The 21,479-nt window shown below is 45.2% G+C and overlaps 1 protein-coding gene across 2 annotated transcripts in view; it reads right to left on the bottom strand.

Moving 5' to 3' along the window:
• LOC120837943 (UV radiation resistance-associated gene protein) overlaps positions 1 to 21,479 on the bottom strand; it is a 41,038-nt gene that overhangs the window by 7,983 nt on the left and 11,576 nt on the right. For both annotated transcript variants that reach the window (XM_040207593.3, XM_040207594.3), the window contains exons 11-12: positions 10,706 to 10,871; positions 10,522 to 10,600 (exon numbers count right to left, since the gene is read on the bottom strand). In XM_040207593.3, coding sequence (XP_040063527.2) covers positions 10,522 to 10,600; positions 10,706 to 10,871 — 245 coding nt within the window. The remainder of the gene's footprint in view (positions 1 to 10,521; positions 10,601 to 10,705; positions 10,872 to 21,479) is intronic.

Below are 21,479 nucleotides of genomic sequence, written 5' to 3'. Positions count from 1 at the left end.
CCGTGGCACTTAGTTGGACTGATATTTATTGAGCAATGTGTTAAGGTCCCGTCGGCTTGGCATTGGCGCAGTGGAACATCAGACTTCCCAACTTAGAGAACAGCTAAATCTTCAAAACCTACATTGAACCAGAGATTGAACTTTGTGGCCAACATTTAGGGGAGTGTGGAATCATTGCCGACACGGCCTCTGTGTACGGTTGTGCACCAAATGTGCGGTCCACTAAGTACACAAATATATTTCTTAAAACGTAACATATTCTTCAGGACAGCATGCACCAGCGGCTGCCACATTCATATCCTGTTCGGACTAGCTTCAAACATTGGTCGTAACCATGGTGTAAGAAAGACTGTTTAGGTGATGACACTGGCCACGCTCTACAACAGGCGCACGCAACCAGATAATGTTCAGAGCTAGCCTCGAACCCGGACCACCCGGACAGCATCGACATAGGGGGCGCTGCAACATGAAGTGCCCAAAACTGCCCAAAACCACAGACTCTCTATTGTGCGTGCGTTGACGATGTAAATGCTGGAACGCTTTCAGTGGGTTTTGTTTTAATTTAGTGGCCTAATAACATTGTACACGAAGCTGGAAATGTGCTTTGTGTGTAGCTTGAGGTACTGACGACGATGGAAGCGAGGAACGGAGCCACAGTAAACAATTCAGAGATACGCAGGTAGTTGCAGCCATGTTGTAAAATGGGCAAGCATTGCTTTGTTCAGAATTGCAATTTGGACTACCGGTCCTGTGTGGAGCCAGTGTCAGATCTTTGGATCCTGCTCGCCTGAAACAGTGGTGTTGTGCAATCCCAAGAGCTGATCGGAGATTGTTGTCTAGTGACCATGTCTGCGCCAAGCATTTTCTCGCCGAGATCTTGTCAGGACTGCATTATGCAGAGTTGGATAGTAAAGTTCTTCTGGGTGCCCCAAAGAAGCCCGTGCTGTCAGTGGACGCTATACCCAGCATTTTTCCGGGATGCCCGAAGTATTTAACGCGGCACGAAAAGCCCAGAAAACCACCTCGAAAAAGAGTACCTGTCCCGACGGATGTTTGTAAACGTCATCCTAAGCCATCTGCCACTTAAGTGTCCATGGAGTCCATCCAGGCTTCCTCAACTAGTGCCGTATCGTCAGCGGTAGTGGTATATCCTCAACACCGTGATCCTGAACATGATGATCCACAAGCAGCAGTGGGATCGTGTAAGAGGGCACGCCTTGATCCCGGCAGCATTGCATCACCCATGCTGTATCCAGAACATGATCCACAAGCAGCAGCAGGGTCATGTAAGAGACGTCTTTATCTTAGCTGCATTGCATCATCGTTACGATAGGTAAGAGAGGAACACCACACGCTTTCACTTTCTCTCTTCTAGTAGAGGAACAGTCTCTAAACTAAAGCACTCTGTTCTTTTACCAAGCAGGTTGACCGCTCGACTCGTGGTTCCCTGGAACAACAAGATTGTTCGGGAGCGCCGCATCACACTCTTCCGACTGACAGGCAGCCTCCTGCTCCGACTGGTTGCGGACAGGTAAGAGAAAAAAAGTGCACATTTTCATTTTCTCTCTTCTAATAATGGAACCATCTTTTAACTTCAAGCGCTCCGTTCTTTTACCACACAGGTTGTCTGCTCGACTCGTGGTTCCCTAACGCCATGCCACACTTGACCGGCTAACAAGCAGCCTCCTGCACTGACTGGTTGCGGAAAGGTAAGAGAACAGTGCATATTTTCACTTTCTCTCTTCTAATACAGAACTGTCAATTAAAGGGCGACTCCACTCAATTTCGAGATAGTGGGTGATCCAGTATCTCGAAATCGGGTGATCTTGCTCTGAGAAGCATTCAAGAACAATCCTCAATTGTTTGTTTTGCGAAAAATAAAATATTTTTTGTGCAATTTTACTTAAACCATGATCGCAAACCAAAACATTGGCTAAGACGGAGAACATTTTTCCTTTGGCACACCAAACATGCATCCTCCGTGATATACAAAGGGTCACATACGAGGGTGGTTCAATAATTAAGGTGAATTTTTTTGTATTAGGACTTCTAATACAGATAGAAGCTTACTTTTTTGTTATTTTTATTGTTTTAATACTTTTCCACGTGGATTTAATTTCTTATGCAGATTACAAAAAAAAACTGTGAGAATTTTACAAAGTAACAAAGATGGCCGACCAAGAAGCATGCTCCAGGATTGAACAGCGGTCAGTTATCAAGTTTTTGGTTGCTGAACGGTGCAAACCTGTTGAAATTCATAGGAGAATGTCAACTGTGTATGGTGCCACATGTTTCAGCCAAAAAAATGTCTACAAGTGGGCTAAATTGTTTAAAGAAGGATGGAGCAGTGTTGAGGATGAAGACAGGCCTGGGAGGCCTACAGAAGTGAGATCTCCTGAGGTGATCGAATCAGTCAATGACCTTATTCAGTCTGACAGAACGGTGAAAGTGGATGGCATTGCAAGGACTTTGAGCTTATCTGTGGAGACAGCACACAAAATTGTCCATGATGACCTTGGCTACTCGAAGGTCAGCAGCAGGTGGGTGCCAAAGATGCTTACTGCGGAGCACAAACAGAGGAGAATCGAGTTGTCCCAGCAGTGTCTTTCCCGCTATGAGAAAGATGGTGATGAGTTTCTGAAGAAGATGGTCACATCTGACGAGACATGGGTTTGGCACCATGAGCCTGAGTCTAAACGACAGTCCGTGGAGTGGAAGCACGAAGGCTTTCCAGTGAAGAAGAAGTTCAAGTCACAGCGGTCCATTAGGAAGGTGATGCTCACCGTTTTTTGGGATATGCAAGGCCCAATCCCCATTTCATTCCTTGAAAAAGGAAGCACTGTGAACAGTGCCAACTACTGTGAACTGCTGAGGCAGGTCAAGAAAGACATGAAGAACAAACGCAGAGGTCATCAGTCAAAAGGAGTCATCTTGCATCACGACAACGCAAGGCCTCACACAGCAGCCCTAACGGTGCAGACCATCAACGAGCTGGGCTGAGAACTGCTCCCTCATCCCCCTCATAGCCCAGACCTTGCCCCTTCAGACATTCACCTGTTTGGTCCCTTGAAAGCGTTCATGAGAGGCACGACGTTTGAAAGTGACGATGAAGTCAAAAATGTTGTGAGCGACTGGCTGAGATATCAGTCCAAAGATTTTTATGCTGAGGGAATACGGAAGCTTCTGCACAGATGGGAAAAGTGTGTGACAGTGCTGGGAGACTATGTAGAAAAAGAAAAGAAAAAGTAAGCCTCTATCTGTATTAGAAGTCCTTATACAAGAAAATTCACCTTATTTATTGAATCACCCTCGTAATCTATCACGCCGTACATGCGCTGCACAAACATCATCACATAGTCCGCATAACACATCTCATCGCTGCATTCGACGGCTTCCGTGAAAAACAAACGCACCAACTGGTGTTTTACCAAAGGCATATTTTGTAAGGATTCGTAAAGCTGATATTTAGTAAATCGCACATAAATATGCTGCTCAATTTGTATTGGGAGCAGCCAATGACACAACAGAGAGTCTTCGCCTTTGCACTTTTTCCCAGCGATCACACCTAAATATGCATTGAAACACGGGGCGTAGTGCAACAGATCTTACTACAAGCCCACGGTGTCTACGCCAAGCTCAAGATGCCGCGTAGGAACCATGACGATAGGAAACGTGGCGACGTCCGGCAGTAGCTTTGGCTGCACCAATCATCTTTCGTCTTCTCCACCTTGTGTATAAAAGATATCAAACAACACGAAAAGCCTCTCGATAAGCTAAACTTCACACAGTAGCTAATATTTCATTGTACGTCGACGACGAAAAGCGCACCACGTCTTTTTGTCGTCGGCAAGGTCGAGACTCCTTCTCTACGTACCGCGAAAAGCGCCAGGAGTTTCGATCGCGTTTTCTCCTCTCAATCACAACCCTCGGCGAACCATTGTTTCAATTCATTCACAATCCTTGGTGAACGTTATCCAATAGTAATCCTCGCATTGTTGAACGCACAACCACATGCAAAACTAGCGGATTCATGCTTGTCAAACTTTGACAGCAATTTTACGAATCTTTTAGGCGGAATTACATTGCAATATTTGTGATGTGGTTTTTGTAGATGATGACAAAGAGAACTGTATTGCTTTCACACAAATGAAAAACCAGCGGATCTCCCATTTAACTTGAAAAGCCCCAGTTTTTTTACCACACAGGTCGATGGCTCGACTCGTGGTTCGCTGGAACAAGATTGTTCGGGAGCGCCACGTCACGCTCGACCGACTGACAAGCAGCCTCCTGCGCCAACTGGTTGCGGACACCTCGGGGAAGAACACCTCACATTTTCACTCCTGTTTAGCTCTGCATCCAGCCTTCCCCTTCCCAGCAAAGCTTGGGCTGTACAGGTACTTGGTGGCTTAGGAGTAAAGTCAGTTATCTTCACAGAATCAGCTGTGCTTGCACAGCTTCTGTGCAAGCACAGCTGAAAAATGGACAAAAAGGATGACTTCAAACGACATGGCATGATCATGTTTGACGAAATTCAAGTCAGGAAGAGCAAGCCTGTCAACAAGAAGACAATGACTTATGTAGAGTGGACTTCAGACACTGAACACTCTGATGAACTTGCAGATCATGGTTTGGTCTTTCTGTTTTGTCCGTCCGAAGAAAGTTACCTGCAGCCTATTGGAGTTTTTGTTGCTAAAAGTGCAACAAAAGGCACTGTGCTTGCACAGCTTCTGGTGCAAGCCATTTCACTTATAAAAACGCTGGTGCAAAATGTCACGGTTTTGTGAGTGATGAAGCATCCACCAACAGAAGAATGTGGAAAATCTTGGGCATTAGTGGAGGACTCGATGGCTGTTGCAACTTATTCACACACCCAACTACCGTATTTACCCGAAAATAGGTCGACCCCTATTTATTGAGCCCACCGAGAATAAAAAAAAATAATTCAAATATAGGTCGACTTTTCTTTTTTTTAAGGAACAGGGGAAAGTTAGGGCAAAAGAAACAAACCTTTATTTACAGCACTCTCAGCTAAATCACAGGGCGATGTCAAAAACTTATTCATCGTCAGAACTTCCGGACATATCATCGTCCGAAGCTTCGTCAGCTTGGTAGACATCCTCACAAATGGGCAACAATACCTAACTGACACCGTTGTAAAATGACAAGAAGAAACGAAAGAAGGTGGAGACGGGCGAGCAACGAAAGACCAAATACAAAGACATGAGCAACGCTGCGAGCCCCGTGAGCAACACGCGACCCGCCGAAAAAAAAAAAAAAACTATAGTAAGTTACAGGGCAAGAAGGTAGCGGCAAATGCCCCTCAAAGGGATTCATATATCCCTCCGCCACCTCCGCATCCAATAGTGTCCCTTCGTTTTCGTGACGTCGTGGCCAACGTGGGAGAGGGTTTTGCCTTCCTGTGAATATTTGCTTCATATTTCGGCTGTGACTTAGCGTTGTGGAAGCCACGAGAGGGAGGTTAGAGTTTTCCCCTTCCGATGGAAACAAATACGACTTACGGGGGGGTTAGGTTCCCCCTCCGATGGATACAAAGGCTGCTTTCAGGGGCTCGGCTCCCCCTCTCCGATGAATACAAAGGTCACTTTCTTAAAAAGGGGGGGGTCGGAGACAAGTTGGCATCACTCTGTAGCCATTATCTATCCATTGACGCGGAACAAGGGGTGTTTCCAGGGAACTCTTCTTTCGACTGCAGAGGGATTTGAAACGGGCGCATCACGCTTATGGGAGGAGCTTCTCCTACCTTCTTGACTTGTAACCGACTATAAAGTACCTCCGTTTTTTTTTTGTTTTATTTTTTGTGCGCGTTTGCAAGGGAGAGGAATGGAGCGCATAGGAGGGCAAAGTGCATGGCGCATCGCGTTCCTCTCCCTCCCCTTCCCCCTTGCCCAGCGAGGGGAACGCTACAGGCATGATGGCGAAACCCGACGCCGAGGGAATGTGCGCGAGAGCCGTAGCCGGCGGCCACGGGCTGTCGGCTGCTGCTGTTCGGTTGTTTTTGTGCATCAAAAGCTTTTTGAAACAAGAAGCCGCGCGGCTCTACCGCGACGCCGGCTAGGTGTTTGATAGCTCCATACCCTCGGTAGGGTTTCAAATTTTGGTCGCGAATTAGGTCAACCCTTAATTTTTGACAACATTTCCGAAAAAAAAAAAAAGGTCGACCTATATTCGAATAAATACGGTAACCCCGATAGGAAGGTGTCTGCCTTTTCTGATGCACCGCACCTGTTCAAGTGCATCTGATTTCAGCTTAAACAGCAGAGGTACCTGAAGAAGGACAGACAGCAGATAAAGTGGGAGGACTACGCTGTTGTCTACAAAGAAGACCTTGTTGTAGCTGGAGGTTTAAAGGCACGTCCCAAGATTACACATGCACCTATTTTTCCCTAGTACCTGCGAGAAAATGTGTCAAGCTTGCTACGCAAGTGTTTAATCACTCCATGGCTTCAGGAATTCGATTTTACAGAAGACATGGTGCGTACAGTCGGGCGAACAGTGAAGGAACCGAAGAGTTCACGTTGTTCTTGAATGACTTGTTCGACGCAATGAATCGTCGTTATCCAGATGAAGGCATTGTCAGGAATAGCCTGGACCTTGCTATCCTGAACCATGGTGCGGAATGGCTTGACAAATGAAAAAAGAAAGTGAAGAGTGGTGCGATCATTAAGGACACGCTCTTAACAAACGGGCACGTCAGGACTTTGTGTCACCCTGAAATCTATGCGAGAACTCTCCGAGCTCCTGCTGGAAAAGCACAACTTCAAATTCATCCTCACAAGCAAAATGGACCAGAATGCTACTGAACGTTTCCTTGGGAAAATCAGAATGGCAGACAGTCAGAATGACCATTCATCAATGCCAACATTTCTAAAACTGTACCAGACGTTGAGTAACTACTACAATCTTCTAAAACTTCAAAAGTTTGGAAACTGCAGAGTGGTCGAAGGAGAGGAACCTTTACTTGACTCATCGGACCTCAGAGCCCTCAACAGCACAGATGACAAGAGCAGGTCATTTCCCCCCTTTTTCGACCAGGTGAAGAAGAAACTGGACAATCTGATTTCTGTTAATGACTGCGAGTGTGAGGATGTTTTCTACGAAAAGAAATCTGAAGGAGTAATGTCGCAGATTGCATACCGTATTATTTAGCAGGAAATTGAAAAAGGCGACGAGATGCACCACATGCTGTTCTGCCTTCAGCATCGAGCCTAGCATGTCTGCTGAGGCAGCGCTGACGAGCATCAAAAAGAGGGGAGGCCTAGTTCATTCAAACCAAAATCTGTTTAACCTGCTAAAGAAAACAAGAGAGTTTTGTAAAAAAAAAATAAAAAATGCCAGACTGTTTACTGGGAGACAATTAAGGGCGTACTTGATATATAGTAACATTTCCACCTGCCGAACACAAAGAAGAGACAGTTGCTCATGTGTTGCACTACTTTGTAAGCATGCGGATGAGGCAACAGAGTAAGCATATTAACCAAAGTTTGAAGAAAGAAGCAAAAAAACATTCTGTCAAAATTGTGCTCATGGAAGATATCCTAAAATTTTAAAGATGACAGTGAAAATGTTAAGAAGTGGGAAATCACACTGTGGTGGAAGCAAGTAAAGTATGCCGTAGGGGAAAAATCTAGTCAGCGCAGTACACTGTATTGGCTGCATTTCCCTATTGCCGTTAAGCCGACACTACAGAATGTGGACAGATTTTCGTAAACGACACAATCGTTTTAACTGCTTTCATAATTTGACTTGTCCCTTGCTGCACTCAATATTGTTTCTTACCTTCACAAATAAACATGTTTTCTGCTCAAATGTTGAGTATTTAGTAGAACACCAGTTGATATTGCATGCTGCTGCCTCGGTGGCTCCGACGTAAAGCACCGGCCTACAGATCCCCACGTAGCGGGTTCGAATGCCGACTGAGGTGCCCGCAATACGACGGAGTCTTATTGCGAAGAAGGCACATGTAACCAAGCTTTTGGTTGCAAGTCAAAAGATCCCGAGGTAGTCGAAATTAATCCTCAGTCCTCTGCTGGGGTGTGCCAGATGTCCTCGCAGGTTATGCAAGTAAGCCCTTAAATTTGTCTTTGATGTTGCATGTTTCAGCCAGACCTTTTCACCCTTACACACAAACAAGAGTCACTCTAAGGCTCCACTGAATCACTCATTTCCCAAAAAGAATGAAGGAGCAAGGGGATGACATTCACCAGAGGCTTAACAATCAAGTCTTCAGCTTTACGTAATGGGAGTAGCAGCATCGGAAAAGCACAAAAAGAGACCATCACAATAAATATGAACCGAAAATTCGATTTGATATTGGCTTCACTGCAGAACGTTTCTGGTGTTATTGCGGATGAACCACAAAACCGTTAATAAAGGTGATATTAAAAAAAAAAAAAATTTACGATGCCATGTGAATGAGATTAAAAGAGCTGTGCAATGATTTTAACGTTGAAAGAATTGGCATCTTCTACTTTTGACATTGTTCACCTTGTCACAAAGGACAGAAAACACACCTACTTCCTTCGAAATGTTGCGATTCCGCCGCATAATCACGAGTCAAACATTAGAATATTCCTCGACCAGCAGCTGCGAGCGGCGGCCATGAGAAACACGCGGCATGACGTCGATGCGGGTCTTGTAGAAAGATAGCAAGTTGTGCGAATACCTGCTCGATAAAAGGAAACTTTTCTATAAATCTTGTTGTTCCAATATAAATATAAATGCGTCAAAAGCTGGTATCATCGACAAAACTTTTATTATCTGGTGTTTTAGAGGTGCCATCTATCCTAGGTCCTCAAAACCGTCAGCTCTATCTGCTACCGTGAACAGCGAACAACCGCCGGAAGCCTGAGGGGGAGGGGGACAGGGCCGGATGGGTATGGCCAGACCCGGATGAGACTTTCCTCCTTTCACCATATTGTTCGCGCGGCGCCCGCCAGCATGTGGTCACACGGTCGCGAGCGGATAAGTTCTCGCTGCAGACTGATGGCTCTAGAGAGAGAGCTTCACCGGAACCCCGCGCAAACCCTGTTGACGTCACAGCGCACGTGACTGGGAAGATGGTGAAGAAGTTGAGAGGTGCCGAAAACCTCAATCTTTGTCCATTTTTAAAATGAAAACTAAAACATGCAGGCAAAAGCTGTTTTTCGTTCTTTAAAGGTCGATAGAGCTCCGAGAGGTGGGTTGGTGGCAGCGGCATGGTAGCTGTTGTTACCAAGCGTCACGACATCTACCACGCTGATTCCAAGTAATTTACACCTCAATTCGGCTGCTTTCACAAATACAACTAGAAATGCCCTGCAAGCATATGCACAAGTGCACAACTGGTGCATTCCACACCCGTTGTCCATAGCTTTAAGAGGCGAGCACGGTAAAAGCAAGAGAACCGTCAGGCATGCAAACCAACAACGAAGAACAGGGAGTAGCAGAATAAGTTACGGGATTGGTAACTGTCGACAGGGTACACACCACGGCTCCGCTATTTCCCGTACCGTTGAAGATCAAAATTAAAACACAGTTAGAAGCATGCGCCGTGGTTCGAAGGCACTGGAGAAAAGCCCGCCCGCCAGATCACTACAGGAGAGACCGCTGTGCCCAGTTTGCATTCTTTCAGCTCTTCGTAGCTTCCACCATGGTCACTACCTAAAACAACGTCCGTAACAACTTTTCACATTCGCCGACGATGCTTTCAGGCCCCTAAATGATAAAGAAACCCTGAAAACAATCCTGACAGTAACACGGCCGGAGCGCATGCCAGGAAGAGCTGAAGGTTTCCCAGCCACCCAAGTTGCAGCGCCCTCTACATCGGCGCAATCGGGCAACTCCGGGTTTGAGGCCGGCCTCCGCACATTATCTGACCACATTGGTCGGAGTAGTTTCATCACCTAAACAGTCTTTCTTGCACCGTGGTCGTATCTCAGCATCCCTCATAAATATACCTCTCAACCGTGGGTACACTCTGTAACTTCCCTTGCTGTAGGGTCATGACAATAGCGGGAAAATCAACAACACACTTAGTATTAACATGTTCTGGGATGCCCAAATGGGTGAAGAAACAGAAAGTCACAAGTTGTTCTCATTCCAATTAAAAAGACATTTCTAAAAGAAGTACTCCCCCCAAACAATGTGAGCTGCAACAGCTAATCCGGCCGTTTTCTGCGTCTGCAATCAACACAAGCCCCATTATTTCTTGACAAAGTTTGCACTCTATTGCTATTTCGGACCAAAGCATTTTTGGAAAACTGGTAGGTATGCCTAAGAAGCACAAAGGACTGTTGTAGCACGTACTGTAAAGTAATTGTGTGCTGTATGTTTAGACAACAGGAAACCAGTCTGTTCCGACTGCGCACCGGTACGATGCTCATTCAGATAGAAATGGGTAGGGGCGGAGATTGAACCCAGCATCTCTAGGTTCCACAGCGCAAGCTTTTACTCTACATGCTCTAAGCTGCAGTGCGTTAAAACAAAAAAAAAAGAAATTAAAAAAGACACCTCTACACTTACCTGAGCAATGTTCCGATTAAGGAGGTACACGCTGTAGTTGAACAACATTTTCTCCTTTCCCTTGAGGTACAGAGGAAACCTATGGTATGTGACAGGAGGGAAAGAGAAAAGACCGCAGTCACGTGTTATCAATAACGTCACGATGGAACAGACATTCGGTGTGGAGGAATATGAAGGCACTCACTCTCGTTCCTTGTCAGAGAAATGCTCGACGAGATTGTCGCGCACCGACGAGTTGGTCCCGTAGTGGATGAGTGGATAGCGCAGGGGAACGTCCAGGAAGTGCGACATCATCAGGAGCACGTGGGTGACATATCCCAGGGCCACGGAAATCATCAGGTCGTCCCTGTCTTTTGCAGTCCGGGGGAGACAAAAGATAATTAATTCCCTAGCTAGTATAGAGTAAAACAACTATAACAGAGCAAGTTGAGAAAAAGAAAACACGCAAGCTCAATCGGTATTTTACTGCACCAGCACTTCGAGTGCCTCTTCCAGTATTAGAAGTGCAACACAATTTTTTTCCCCATTAAGTATATAGTACTGTCGAGGCCGGTTATAACGAAGTCGGTTATAAGGAAATAGCGGTTACAGCGAAGCGGTCACGATTCCCCATTCCTTTTTGCACTTGGTTATAACCGAAGTCGGTTATAACGAAATAGCGGATATAGCGAAGTGATTTCCGATTCCCGTTGACTTCGTTATAACTGGTCTCGACAGTACTCGGTATCTTACAAGATATAACAAAACTTATAATGTAAGTACTACAAAGTCCAGGCTCGAAGTAGTGTGCCATATTGTCACGAATGACAGGTGATGGGGCGACGAATGAACAGAAACTAAACGTTTAATTTGGCGAACTTGTGCCGAAAACAAAAGGAGCAAAGAGGTAGCGTCGCAGGCTTTGAAGGAAGGTGGCATAGCACGATCGAGCGCAAGAGCAAGGCCGACTTGTATGCTGCAACGCAGCTTCTTTTAAGCCCTCCCTGGGAGCCTAGAATATTCTGCCTCGGTCCTTCTCGAACGATACATTCTTAGGACGAATAGGCCAGACACTTCTCCAACCTTCTCGAATCTTCTATTTTCATAAAGGAAGATAAAACGACACGCAGTGCTGAGAATCGAACCCGAGCCACTTGTGTGCGAGTTAAACGCAATGCCGACTCGGTTACGTAGGCGTGCGGCATTACTCCCCCTTTTTAAAAAGTGTATCGCTCCGATGCAACACGAAACAAAATCAAGGCAAATCCAAAGAATGGTGAAGTAAAGGTCATCTGGAACCAGGGTGTCGAACCGGAACCGAACCGAACCGAAAACCGGAACCGAACCGTTATTTTTAGCCGAACCGGAACTGAACCGAACCGAAATCTTTGCCGCCATCTTGGAACTGAACCGGAACTGAACCGAAAAAAAATATAACGGTAACCGGTTCAAAACGGTGCACGGATATTTTTTTGTTAGTATCACAACACAAATATTCGAGAATAAGAAATTGGCAGCTGCGTTTCTATATATATTGATCAAATCGTCATATTAAGAACTGCTACCTGTGAGAAATTATGGGTTCTCGTAGCGCTTTTGTTTTGGAAGTAGGATTAATCATGTGTCACGTGGTCACTTGACGTGCCTAGTGTCATGTACAATGATTGGAACGCGTCTCCGACTGGTGTGTTTACTGCGCCAAAAAAAGTGGTCCCTCAATGTCCGCTTGATGACATCATAGAAGTGTAGTGCAGTCGCCGGTCGCGATCTTGGCGGTGTCCCAGCAGCGGTGGTTGATGTGGCAGACGCCTATTCTGCTGCAGGTCGCTCTCCAGTGCGGCAGTTCACGGTAGCTTCGGCAGCCAGAAGTTGGGACGCCATGACGACCACGACACTCGAGTTCGCTTGTGCTTTTCGCCAGCATTCCTTCGACGAGCCGCCAGAATCGCGTCATTCGACAGCAGAATACTCAAGCTTTTATGACGTCATTTGGTAACACTTTGGGACTGCTGTTAAGAGAGATGAGACTCTAAACACACCAGTCAAAAGCGCGCTCAAGGCACCCTAGTGTCAAGACATGCTATCAAGTGATGTCACGTCACTTGGCCCAGTGACTTCATGTGACTCACTTTGTCAAATTGATTTAAATTTAGAACGTCACGAGATTTATTGGCGTTGTTGACATCGTGACGTCACATGACATCACGACTTCGCACCGCAAGTCATGTTGCACCCTAGCGTACTCGCTTGTCATGAGCCGGAGTCGAGTGCTCGGGTTTATGACAGACAGCATCACGAAACTCTCGCGTAATGGGTCGTGGTCAATTAAAGATGAGAATAGTAGAACCTTAACAATGTCTGAAGCTCACCCCTTACTCTTATTAGCGTCCGTTCACGCGACCGCTTGTTCGAATTGCGAGGTGAGGGGGGGGGGGGGGGGGGTATCGTTTCTTTCCTTGATTTTTTCTGCGTCTCATCGGTATTACTATTTATTCAAGTTATCAAAGTCAGGGATTAGCTCTTTTTGGTATTTACTGAAAGTACAAAAATTGTTGCACGACCTATTTTACGCCTATACATCATTGAGACACCCAAACATGTTTTCGTTGTTCCTCAACTGCCTCAGATAGTTGTCCCCGTGAAGCATTTACGAAATTTATTATTAATTAATCCTATGCTATATAGAATTACAACTGTGTACGAGAGGGATATCGGAAAAGAAAGATTCTAGTGGCCTCGGAGGGACATTTTCCCCCAAGCTTCGACCATCTCCGTAGCTTGTTAACTTTTGGGTGCAAAATAAAAGCGATGGAAAATTATCCTAATAAGCCGAATTAACACCCACAAACGGAGTAGAGAGTCCCTCAGTAAAAAAAAGTAGTCTCTAAAGGAGCAACAAAAAAAGTAAGAAAAAAAAAAAGATGGGGCCGGGGGGGGGGGGGGGGGGGGGGGGGGGTACTTTTAAGAGCGTACTGTGTTGTAACGGTTTCTCTGCTCCGCATTTTCGGCATAGACAAGAAAGCGTGGCCCCGGAAAAAAGCATCTTTGCAAAAGATACTCTAACCAAAAAGCGCGATTTCGTGGTGCCAGGTTCTCGCGCCGTTCATCACGACGCTGCTCCAAGCAAGAATAATTTGTCTCTCAAATACATGGCTTGTACTCAAAGTAAACCTTCTGCAGCGTGCATTTTGCATTACCTGTTTTTATTTTCTGACTAAGAGCAATTGCAATAGAGCCTTCCGGAAAATCCCATACGATTCCGCTGCAGTGAGAATTGTGGGGCTGTTCCGATATACGCTCGTGCCGGCTCGAACGATTCGTATATTTTAGTAGCGACGCGGTTCATTCTCTTATAATTAGGAGCTTAGAACGCCCAAAAAATATTGCGAACACAAAAAGAGCTCATCGCATTCTCCGTTTTGCTTTCCTTCTGCCTTCTCTGTGTTATTAAACCACAGAACATTAAACCAACGTCAACTTCGTCCCTACCTCCTGATTAATCTCACGTGCCGTACATCGGAACGTCACAATGCGTCAAGCACACAATGGGGGCGCCACATATTTCCGGAAAGGAAATACCACCAGCATAGTGCGATGACGTCACATGCAAACCATGTTAAACAGTTCAGTTTCCTTATGAAATGCGATGTTCGCAAAACTGGCAAAAGCAGATAATCGAATTGTATATTTGCGCAGTATAGGTAGCAGTCTCGCGATGATATATAGCAGGCAAACAAAATGTTAGAGCGCATGACTGAAAGCACAAAGTTGTTAAGTGAGTGCCAAAAACAAGTGCACGTCAAGGCCGAATGTAACATTAACCTCCCGAGGCGGTATTTCCCGAAGTTTCAAGTTTAGGCAAACTTATGGCCAAATGTAATTTAAGTTAGTGATATAAGAATCTTCGTCTGTCCTTTGGGCTATTTATGTGTAATGGGTATATCATTACGTCTCTACAATTGTTTTTGCGTTAATGCGTCGTGCATCATATTCTTTTTAAGATTACCATTTATTTTCGTTCTCTTTCTTCCCATTTCGCGTATTTCACTTCAGAACTATTATATTAGCACAAAGTCCTATTATGCATATCCGGCGATCCGATGTTTCACACTTCCAAACTGCGAAATAAAAAAAAAATGTTGCCACAGCCCTCAACCGCTGGTGTATTCGAGTATTGTCCTTCCGTGTCGGTCTCAAGCAGTTATGTGACAGGGTAAAAGAGTACTGCATAAAAGACGGGACAGAGAAGTAAAACACAGGACCACCGCTAACTTGCAACTAAAAGGTTTATTTCGTCTTCTATCCCGTATGAAAATCTTATATCTGGGCCATATCTGGCCATATCAAACATTATATGATTATATACGGCCTATATACAGCCATATCTGGTGTATATACAGACTTATCTGGCGTATATAAAGCCTGATATGGCATATATACAGACTTATCTGGCGCATATACAGACTTATCTGGCATATATACAGCCTGATATGGAGTATATACAGACTTATCGGGCGTATATACAGACTTATCTGGCGGCCGGTTTTCAATATATTAAAAAGTTAAAAAAAGTTAAAAAAAAATTCTTTGTTAGCAAACTCTGAATGACTCATTGCTCGCGAGCTAAATATTAGCACAAATAATCCCAAACTTCAGCTTTGACAAGCTTCAGTTTAAGATTATTTGTGCTAGTTTTCGCGAGGATTTCAATGTAGCTTAATTATTTCAAAGTGTTAACATTACGCCCGAATAGACAATTTGCTAAATCCTCCGAGCGCTTCGGCCCGTACTCCAGGAATCATGGGGATGGTGTTTCTTCAGCTGCCTAGTGATCGAAAATTTCGAGCAATTCTATGGTTACACAGATTTGAGTGTAATTCGGAGTCACCCTGAACACGTGCCGTACAGAACCCAAATACCTGCCATACCACTTTTAAAATGTCCCGCCAATGTCAGTACTGTGCATTCCGGCCAACCTTCAACCTGGATGAGCCGCAGACATATCCTTTACATTATTATCATTCTCGTACAGCTTCAAAGACGCTGATATAAAGTTAGAAACGCTAAAAATGTCTTAAACATCTCCGCTGAATCCGAGCTAAATCCCCGTTTTGTTTGTTGTAATTTCTCGGCTTTTAAGTAATTCCTGCTGAAACAACAATCACGAGAATGATAATATGGTAAGAGATTTCGGCTGCTCAGCCTGGTTGAAGGTTGGACAGAATGCACAGTATCACAAACGCTGCCATTGACGAGAAAATTTAAAAGTGATATGACAGGTACTTGAGCCCTATAGGACGCTTGTTCAGGGTGACTACGAATTACACTGGAAACTGTGTAGCCATGGAATTGGTCAAAACTAGCGATCACTAAGGAGCCGAAGGACTCGTGCGAGCCGGGGCACTTGGGAGAATTGTACACAATATATAGATATAAAGTGCTGATTTCAGGCTTGTGTCCTTTTGAAATGCCTGGCCAGATCTGGAATTTCCTTACTTAGCCAGATCTGGGATTTCCATAGCTGGCCGGGGGTATCAGGCTATATCTGGCAGATATACCATATCAGGTTATATGTGGCCAATTTTTGATATGGCCATATCTGAAATCTTCAGATCTGGCCAGATATATAATTTTTGTAAGGGATGCGCTGCTCTTTGATTACGTCTGTCAACAACTAACGAGCCCGTCAATCCATTATGTTCAGTTATGTGAACTTAATACAGTCACATTTATTGATGATAACAAAACTATATTTAATTACTGACTGAAGGTTTCACAACATAAATGAAAGGTCGATCACCTTGAAGATATATATCATTAGTAAATTCACCCGCAAATTATCTGAAAGATGCTCTGCAAATCTCTTTTGCATTTTTATCCTCGATAGACCCGAAGCGATTTGCAATAACGTTACTGTGTTCCTCACACCATATCTAACTTGCCAAACATATAGAAATCTGTTATTGCCTCCTTTATGTCATGAACAGCAATTTTATGCGTCTTTGGGCAAGACAAAAACAAAGTCAACAGGAAAGCGTGACGGAACTATGACGATTACGCACGCAGAACGTCAGGGCTGTCATGTCGAGTAGAGTATAAAATACTATTTTGTTCAAGGAACCACCATGAGTTTTCTCTCCAGCTTATGTTTGCTCGAACTAACATTTTCAAGTTGTCATTTTTTCCACGCACTATATCTAATTTGAACACACTGCCCTATAATGTTTTTATCTCCCTGACTTCAATAAAGCACTAAATCTTACAAGCTTGGAAACAGCGCAAAAAAAAAAAAAAACACACACAAAAAACAAGGGACAAGAACGAGAAGTGACCGAACACAACGCTGACTGGCAACTGAAGTTTATATTTATATTTTCTGTCACATTTTTTAATTCGAGCGTTGATTGCATATTATCACAGTCTTTGCTATTCTCCTTACTGCTAGTTATGTAAAATGACGATTGAAATTTTCAAATGTGCCTTTCATATATATATATATATATATATGCGTCTTTTAGATCGGTACGTTCATCGTTTATTCCGACAGTCATTGCTATTCTTTTTACTGTTCGTTATGTAAAACGATATTTGAAATATTGAAATGTGCCCTTTTTTATTAATTACATCTTTTGGAAATGTACCCCACACCTGCAAGGTCCTAATCAAGGCCTGCAGTATGTAATAAATAAATAAATAAATAAAATATCAATTAGCAAGTGCGATTCTTATTTTCAAATGGAATTCACCTGGCATCTACTCAAGAACAAACCTCAAAACCCCGGCTATGCCACTTTATACTGCATAAGAAAAATGTTCACTTGAGTACGCGCTATTTTAGGCCAGATTCGACCTGAGTGCGAAGCTGCGTATAAATGATAGTGCACCATTTCGGATCCCTTTTATCGGCATGATTCTTCGCCTGCATCACGACGCTGAGTGTAAAGGGTGTTAGTTAGGAAAACGAGTGTTGTGATTGTCACCGTTTTTATAAAAGGTATGTCACTGATTCAGAGTGACTACAAATGCATGCGTTCGTCATAAATATTTCAACTGCTTTTAGCTCAGTCGCGTCGTCATCATATACAGGGTGCGGCCTATGAACTAACACATTTGGCACGCCTTGCGAAATTTGAATTTAAAACGGACATACTTGAAATTGGGCATACGAACCTAATCTCGCGAAAAGTGTTGATTTTTTTTTTTTTAGAGCTAAGGTTATAGTAAAGTATTATAAATAGAGCAAAAATGGCGATCGTGCATTTCCTATGCCCTGTACCGGATGTTCATCGTCTTCGCACTGGTTTGTGAGATTGCTCGCAAGTAGACATTGTTTATATATTTCGTTAAAAGTATTAATTATCGCGATTATCTTGCTCATCGCCAGCTTCTGCTATTGAGTTTCGGCGTTGTTGCGTTCAGCAAGCGACCTGGGAGTGACCTCAGAAACAAGTGTGCAGACGACAAACAGGCTGGTATAGGACACAGGAAATGCACGGTCTCCGATTTTGCTTTATTTTTAATACTTCACGACCTTAAAATTCAGCTCTAAAGAAACAAATTGGAGATACAACTTCTTAAAAACTATGTCCGCGCGCCCAATTTCAGATATGTCCGCTTGGAATTCAAATGTTGCAAGGCGTGCAAAATATGTTGCTCCTTACGGCCGCTCCCGGTATATTGTAAAACATATTTTGTAAAGTATATTTTATGATATTTACGGCGACGAGATACCCATTCCATGATTTTAGGCACTGCAATTAATTCCCTAGTTCAAGAACACATTAACGATTCAGCTTTTAATCCTGCGATGCAAAGCTGTACCAATCACGGGTATTTTAGGTGGCCTACTGTACTTCGTGACTACCTTTCGATCAAGGTAAAATATATGTAACTGAGGTAAACAGATGAATGCTCAGTCGTATAAACACGACATTTCTTTATGTTAATCTAGATTCTATTTTACTGTTGTGTCAAAATAAATAACGCAATTTCTTATTTTTGGTACCTGAAAATAAAAGTAGATTGTACGAACGATAAACCACTATACAGTTACTCGTTTCACGGCGGAAATAGTGCATATTGCAAAAAACCGCGGAAAACAAATTTTCAATTTAGCGGTTCAAACCGGTTTGAACCGGTTCGAACCGGTTTGAACCGTTATTTTTTACTCCCCGGAGCTGAACCGGAACTGAACCGAAAGCCGTGAACCCGAACCCGAACCGAACCGATAAAAATTTCGGTTCGACACTCTGTCTGGAACACAAGAAGTCCGCAGTTTTATCGAGTGTAGAATGGCTCGAGCCGAACGCTGTGAACCACCTCGGGTCGCAGTCGGTGTCGGGATGATGCTTACGTTCCATCAGGCAACACTTCGTAGTTGACCTCCACGAGACGACGGAGTAGGTACCCTGTATGGCCCACAGTACCGTTTCAACAGTTTCTCACTGAGGCCACGGCAACAAATAGGCTTCCCCGCCCACACTCTGTCTCTGGGCTAGAAGTAGACGTCCAGCGTCAAAGCGTTGCTGGTCTTGAATACAGAGTTGGGTGAGCTGGCGGACTCGTCGGCCCGCTGAGAAACCACCTCGGCGCCGTCGCTCCCATCGTCAGCTAGTTCGTGGGGCAGCATCGCGTCGAGCATATTCGTTACCTTCCAACCATGTACAAAGATAAAGAGGTGTAACTGCAATGGCCTCTTGAACCACTGCGTTGTAGGCGAACGTAACGTAGGGCAACACCTCGTCACACGTCTTGTGCTCTACGTCGACGTACATGGATATGATGTCGGCGATTGTTTTGTTGAGTAGCTCAGTCAGCCCATTGGTCTGCAGGTGGTATGCAGTGGTACGACAGTGGCTGGTGTGACTGAGCCGAAAGATTTCTTGCGTCAGCTGTGCAACGTACTATGATCCTTGGTCAGCGATCAGGACCACGAAGGCACCGTGCCGAAGGACGATGCATTCAACGAGGAACTTGGCAACTTGCATGGCAGTTCTCGCCAGAAGGGCTTTCGTCATGGCGTATCGCACGAGGTAATCGGTTGCCACGATTCTCTACTGGTCGCCTCACGTCGACGAAGAGAACGGTCCAAGCAAATCCGTTCTGATCTCCTGGATTGGTGTGGTCGGAAGCTCAATTGGTTGCAAAAGTCTTGCCGGCTTGGTCGGCGGTTTCTGGCGCCGTCAACACACATGGCATGATCGGACGTAGAAATGGACAGTCTTCGGGAGCTTGAGCCAGTAGCACTCCTCGCAAATCTTGGCGAGTGTCCTGCTGTATCCAAGGTGTCCAGCTGTAGGATCGTCATGACAGGCTAGGACAATGTCTTGGCGAAGGCTACTGGAAATCACCAGTAGCCGCGGCCGAGCTGCTGGTGCTGAAGTTCTCTTTGTAGAATACACTCTACCAGCACAAAGGTTGGCAGGATTCTGGAGAAGATTCTGCGGACTGCTGGTCTCGATGAGCCCGCGGAGTTGAGGATTTCCCTGCTGGGGAGCTGCCATGTCACTCATGTTGATGGCTCCGATGAAAACCTCGTCGTTGTCGTAGACAGTGCTAACAGGAGTTGGCTCGGTACAGGCTCTAGAAAGATAGTCAGCATCACTGTGCTTGCGGCCGGACTTATACACGACGGTCATGTTGAATTCTTGCAACCGGAGACTCCAACAAGCGAGGCCTCCTTACGGGTATTTAATGTTGGCAAGCTAACACAGCGAATGCTGGTGTGCGACAACTTGGAACGGGCTCCCGTACAGGTACAGGCGGAACTTGATTATCGCCCAGACGACAGAAAGGCGTTCCTTCTCAGTCGTCACGTAATTACTCTCTACCTTTGAAAGTGTCCGACCGGCATAGGCAATTAGTCGTACTGTGCCATCCTGCAGTTGGACCAGCACCGCTCTGAGCCCAGTATTACATGCGTCCGCGTGAATTTTGGCCTCTGCAAATTGGTTGAAATGTCCAAGGGTAGGAGGTATCTGGAGTCTTTGCTTTAGCTCGTCGAAGGACCGTTGCTGCTCTTTTGTCCTCCCAAACTTTACAGCATCTTTCACGAGATGTGTCGGCGGCATGGACAGCTTGCAAAATCTCATACGGACCGCCTATAGTATGCACAAAGTATGGCAATCTTAACCACAACCTCCTTGTTAAACAATGTTGAAAAAAAAAAAGTTTGAGCCATTGGAGTGTGATTTACACGCGCTCCCGACTTGGCTACGTAAGCGTGCGTCATTACTTCCTCGGCAAGGGCTGTACTTCAAACTATCAAGGCCGCTGGACTAACTCTCAAGCCAACGAAACGTTGGTTCTCTTATCGTGAGCTCAAGTTCCCGGGCCACGTCTTGAGCAGCAAAGGTGTTCATCCTAACCCGGAGAAGACGCGCACCGTAGCCGCATTTCCCCCGCCGTCGGACGCTTCATTCTAGGTTTTGTAAAGCTTTCTGCACCACTGACATACCTTACACAAGATGCCGTAAAGTTTCAGTGACAGAAGAGCACCAGCGGGTTTTCACCGAGCTTAAATGAAGACTCTAAACACTTTCCGTCCTTTGCCATTTCGACCAGCATGCACAAACAGAAATCCACATGGACGCAAGTAACACGGGGCTTGGCGCGGTGCATGTCCGAATGCAGGAGGGTACAGAGCGGGTAGGTAATCGCCTATGCAAGCCGGACACTGTCCAAGGTGGAAAGTAATTACTCTACAACAGAGAAAGAATGCCTCGCCGTTGTCTGGGCCATCACCAAGGTTTGCCCATACTAATATGGAAGTCCGTTCCAAGCGGTTACGGACCACCACACGCTCTGCTGGCTCGCTAATCTGCAGGACTCTTCAGGACGCCTGGCCCGGTGGAGTCTACGACTGCAGGAGTTTGACATCACCGTAGTGTACACGTCCAGCCGAAAACAGTGACGCCGATTGTCTGTCAAGGGCCCCCATCGAGGACAGTCCTGCCCGCACTGAAGACGATGACGACGAG

Source organism: Ixodes scapularis, unplaced genomic scaffold, assembly GCF_016920785.2.
Source record: "Ixodes scapularis isolate PalLabHiFi unplaced genomic scaffold, ASM1692078v2 PGA_scaffold5__190_contigs__length_132052651, whole genome shotgun sequence".
NCBI lineage: Eukaryota > Metazoa > Arthropoda > Arachnida > Ixodida > Ixodidae > Ixodes > Ixodes scapularis.
Note: the sequence above shows the minus strand (reverse complement) of the source record. Positions and strands in the feature narration are given on the sequence as shown.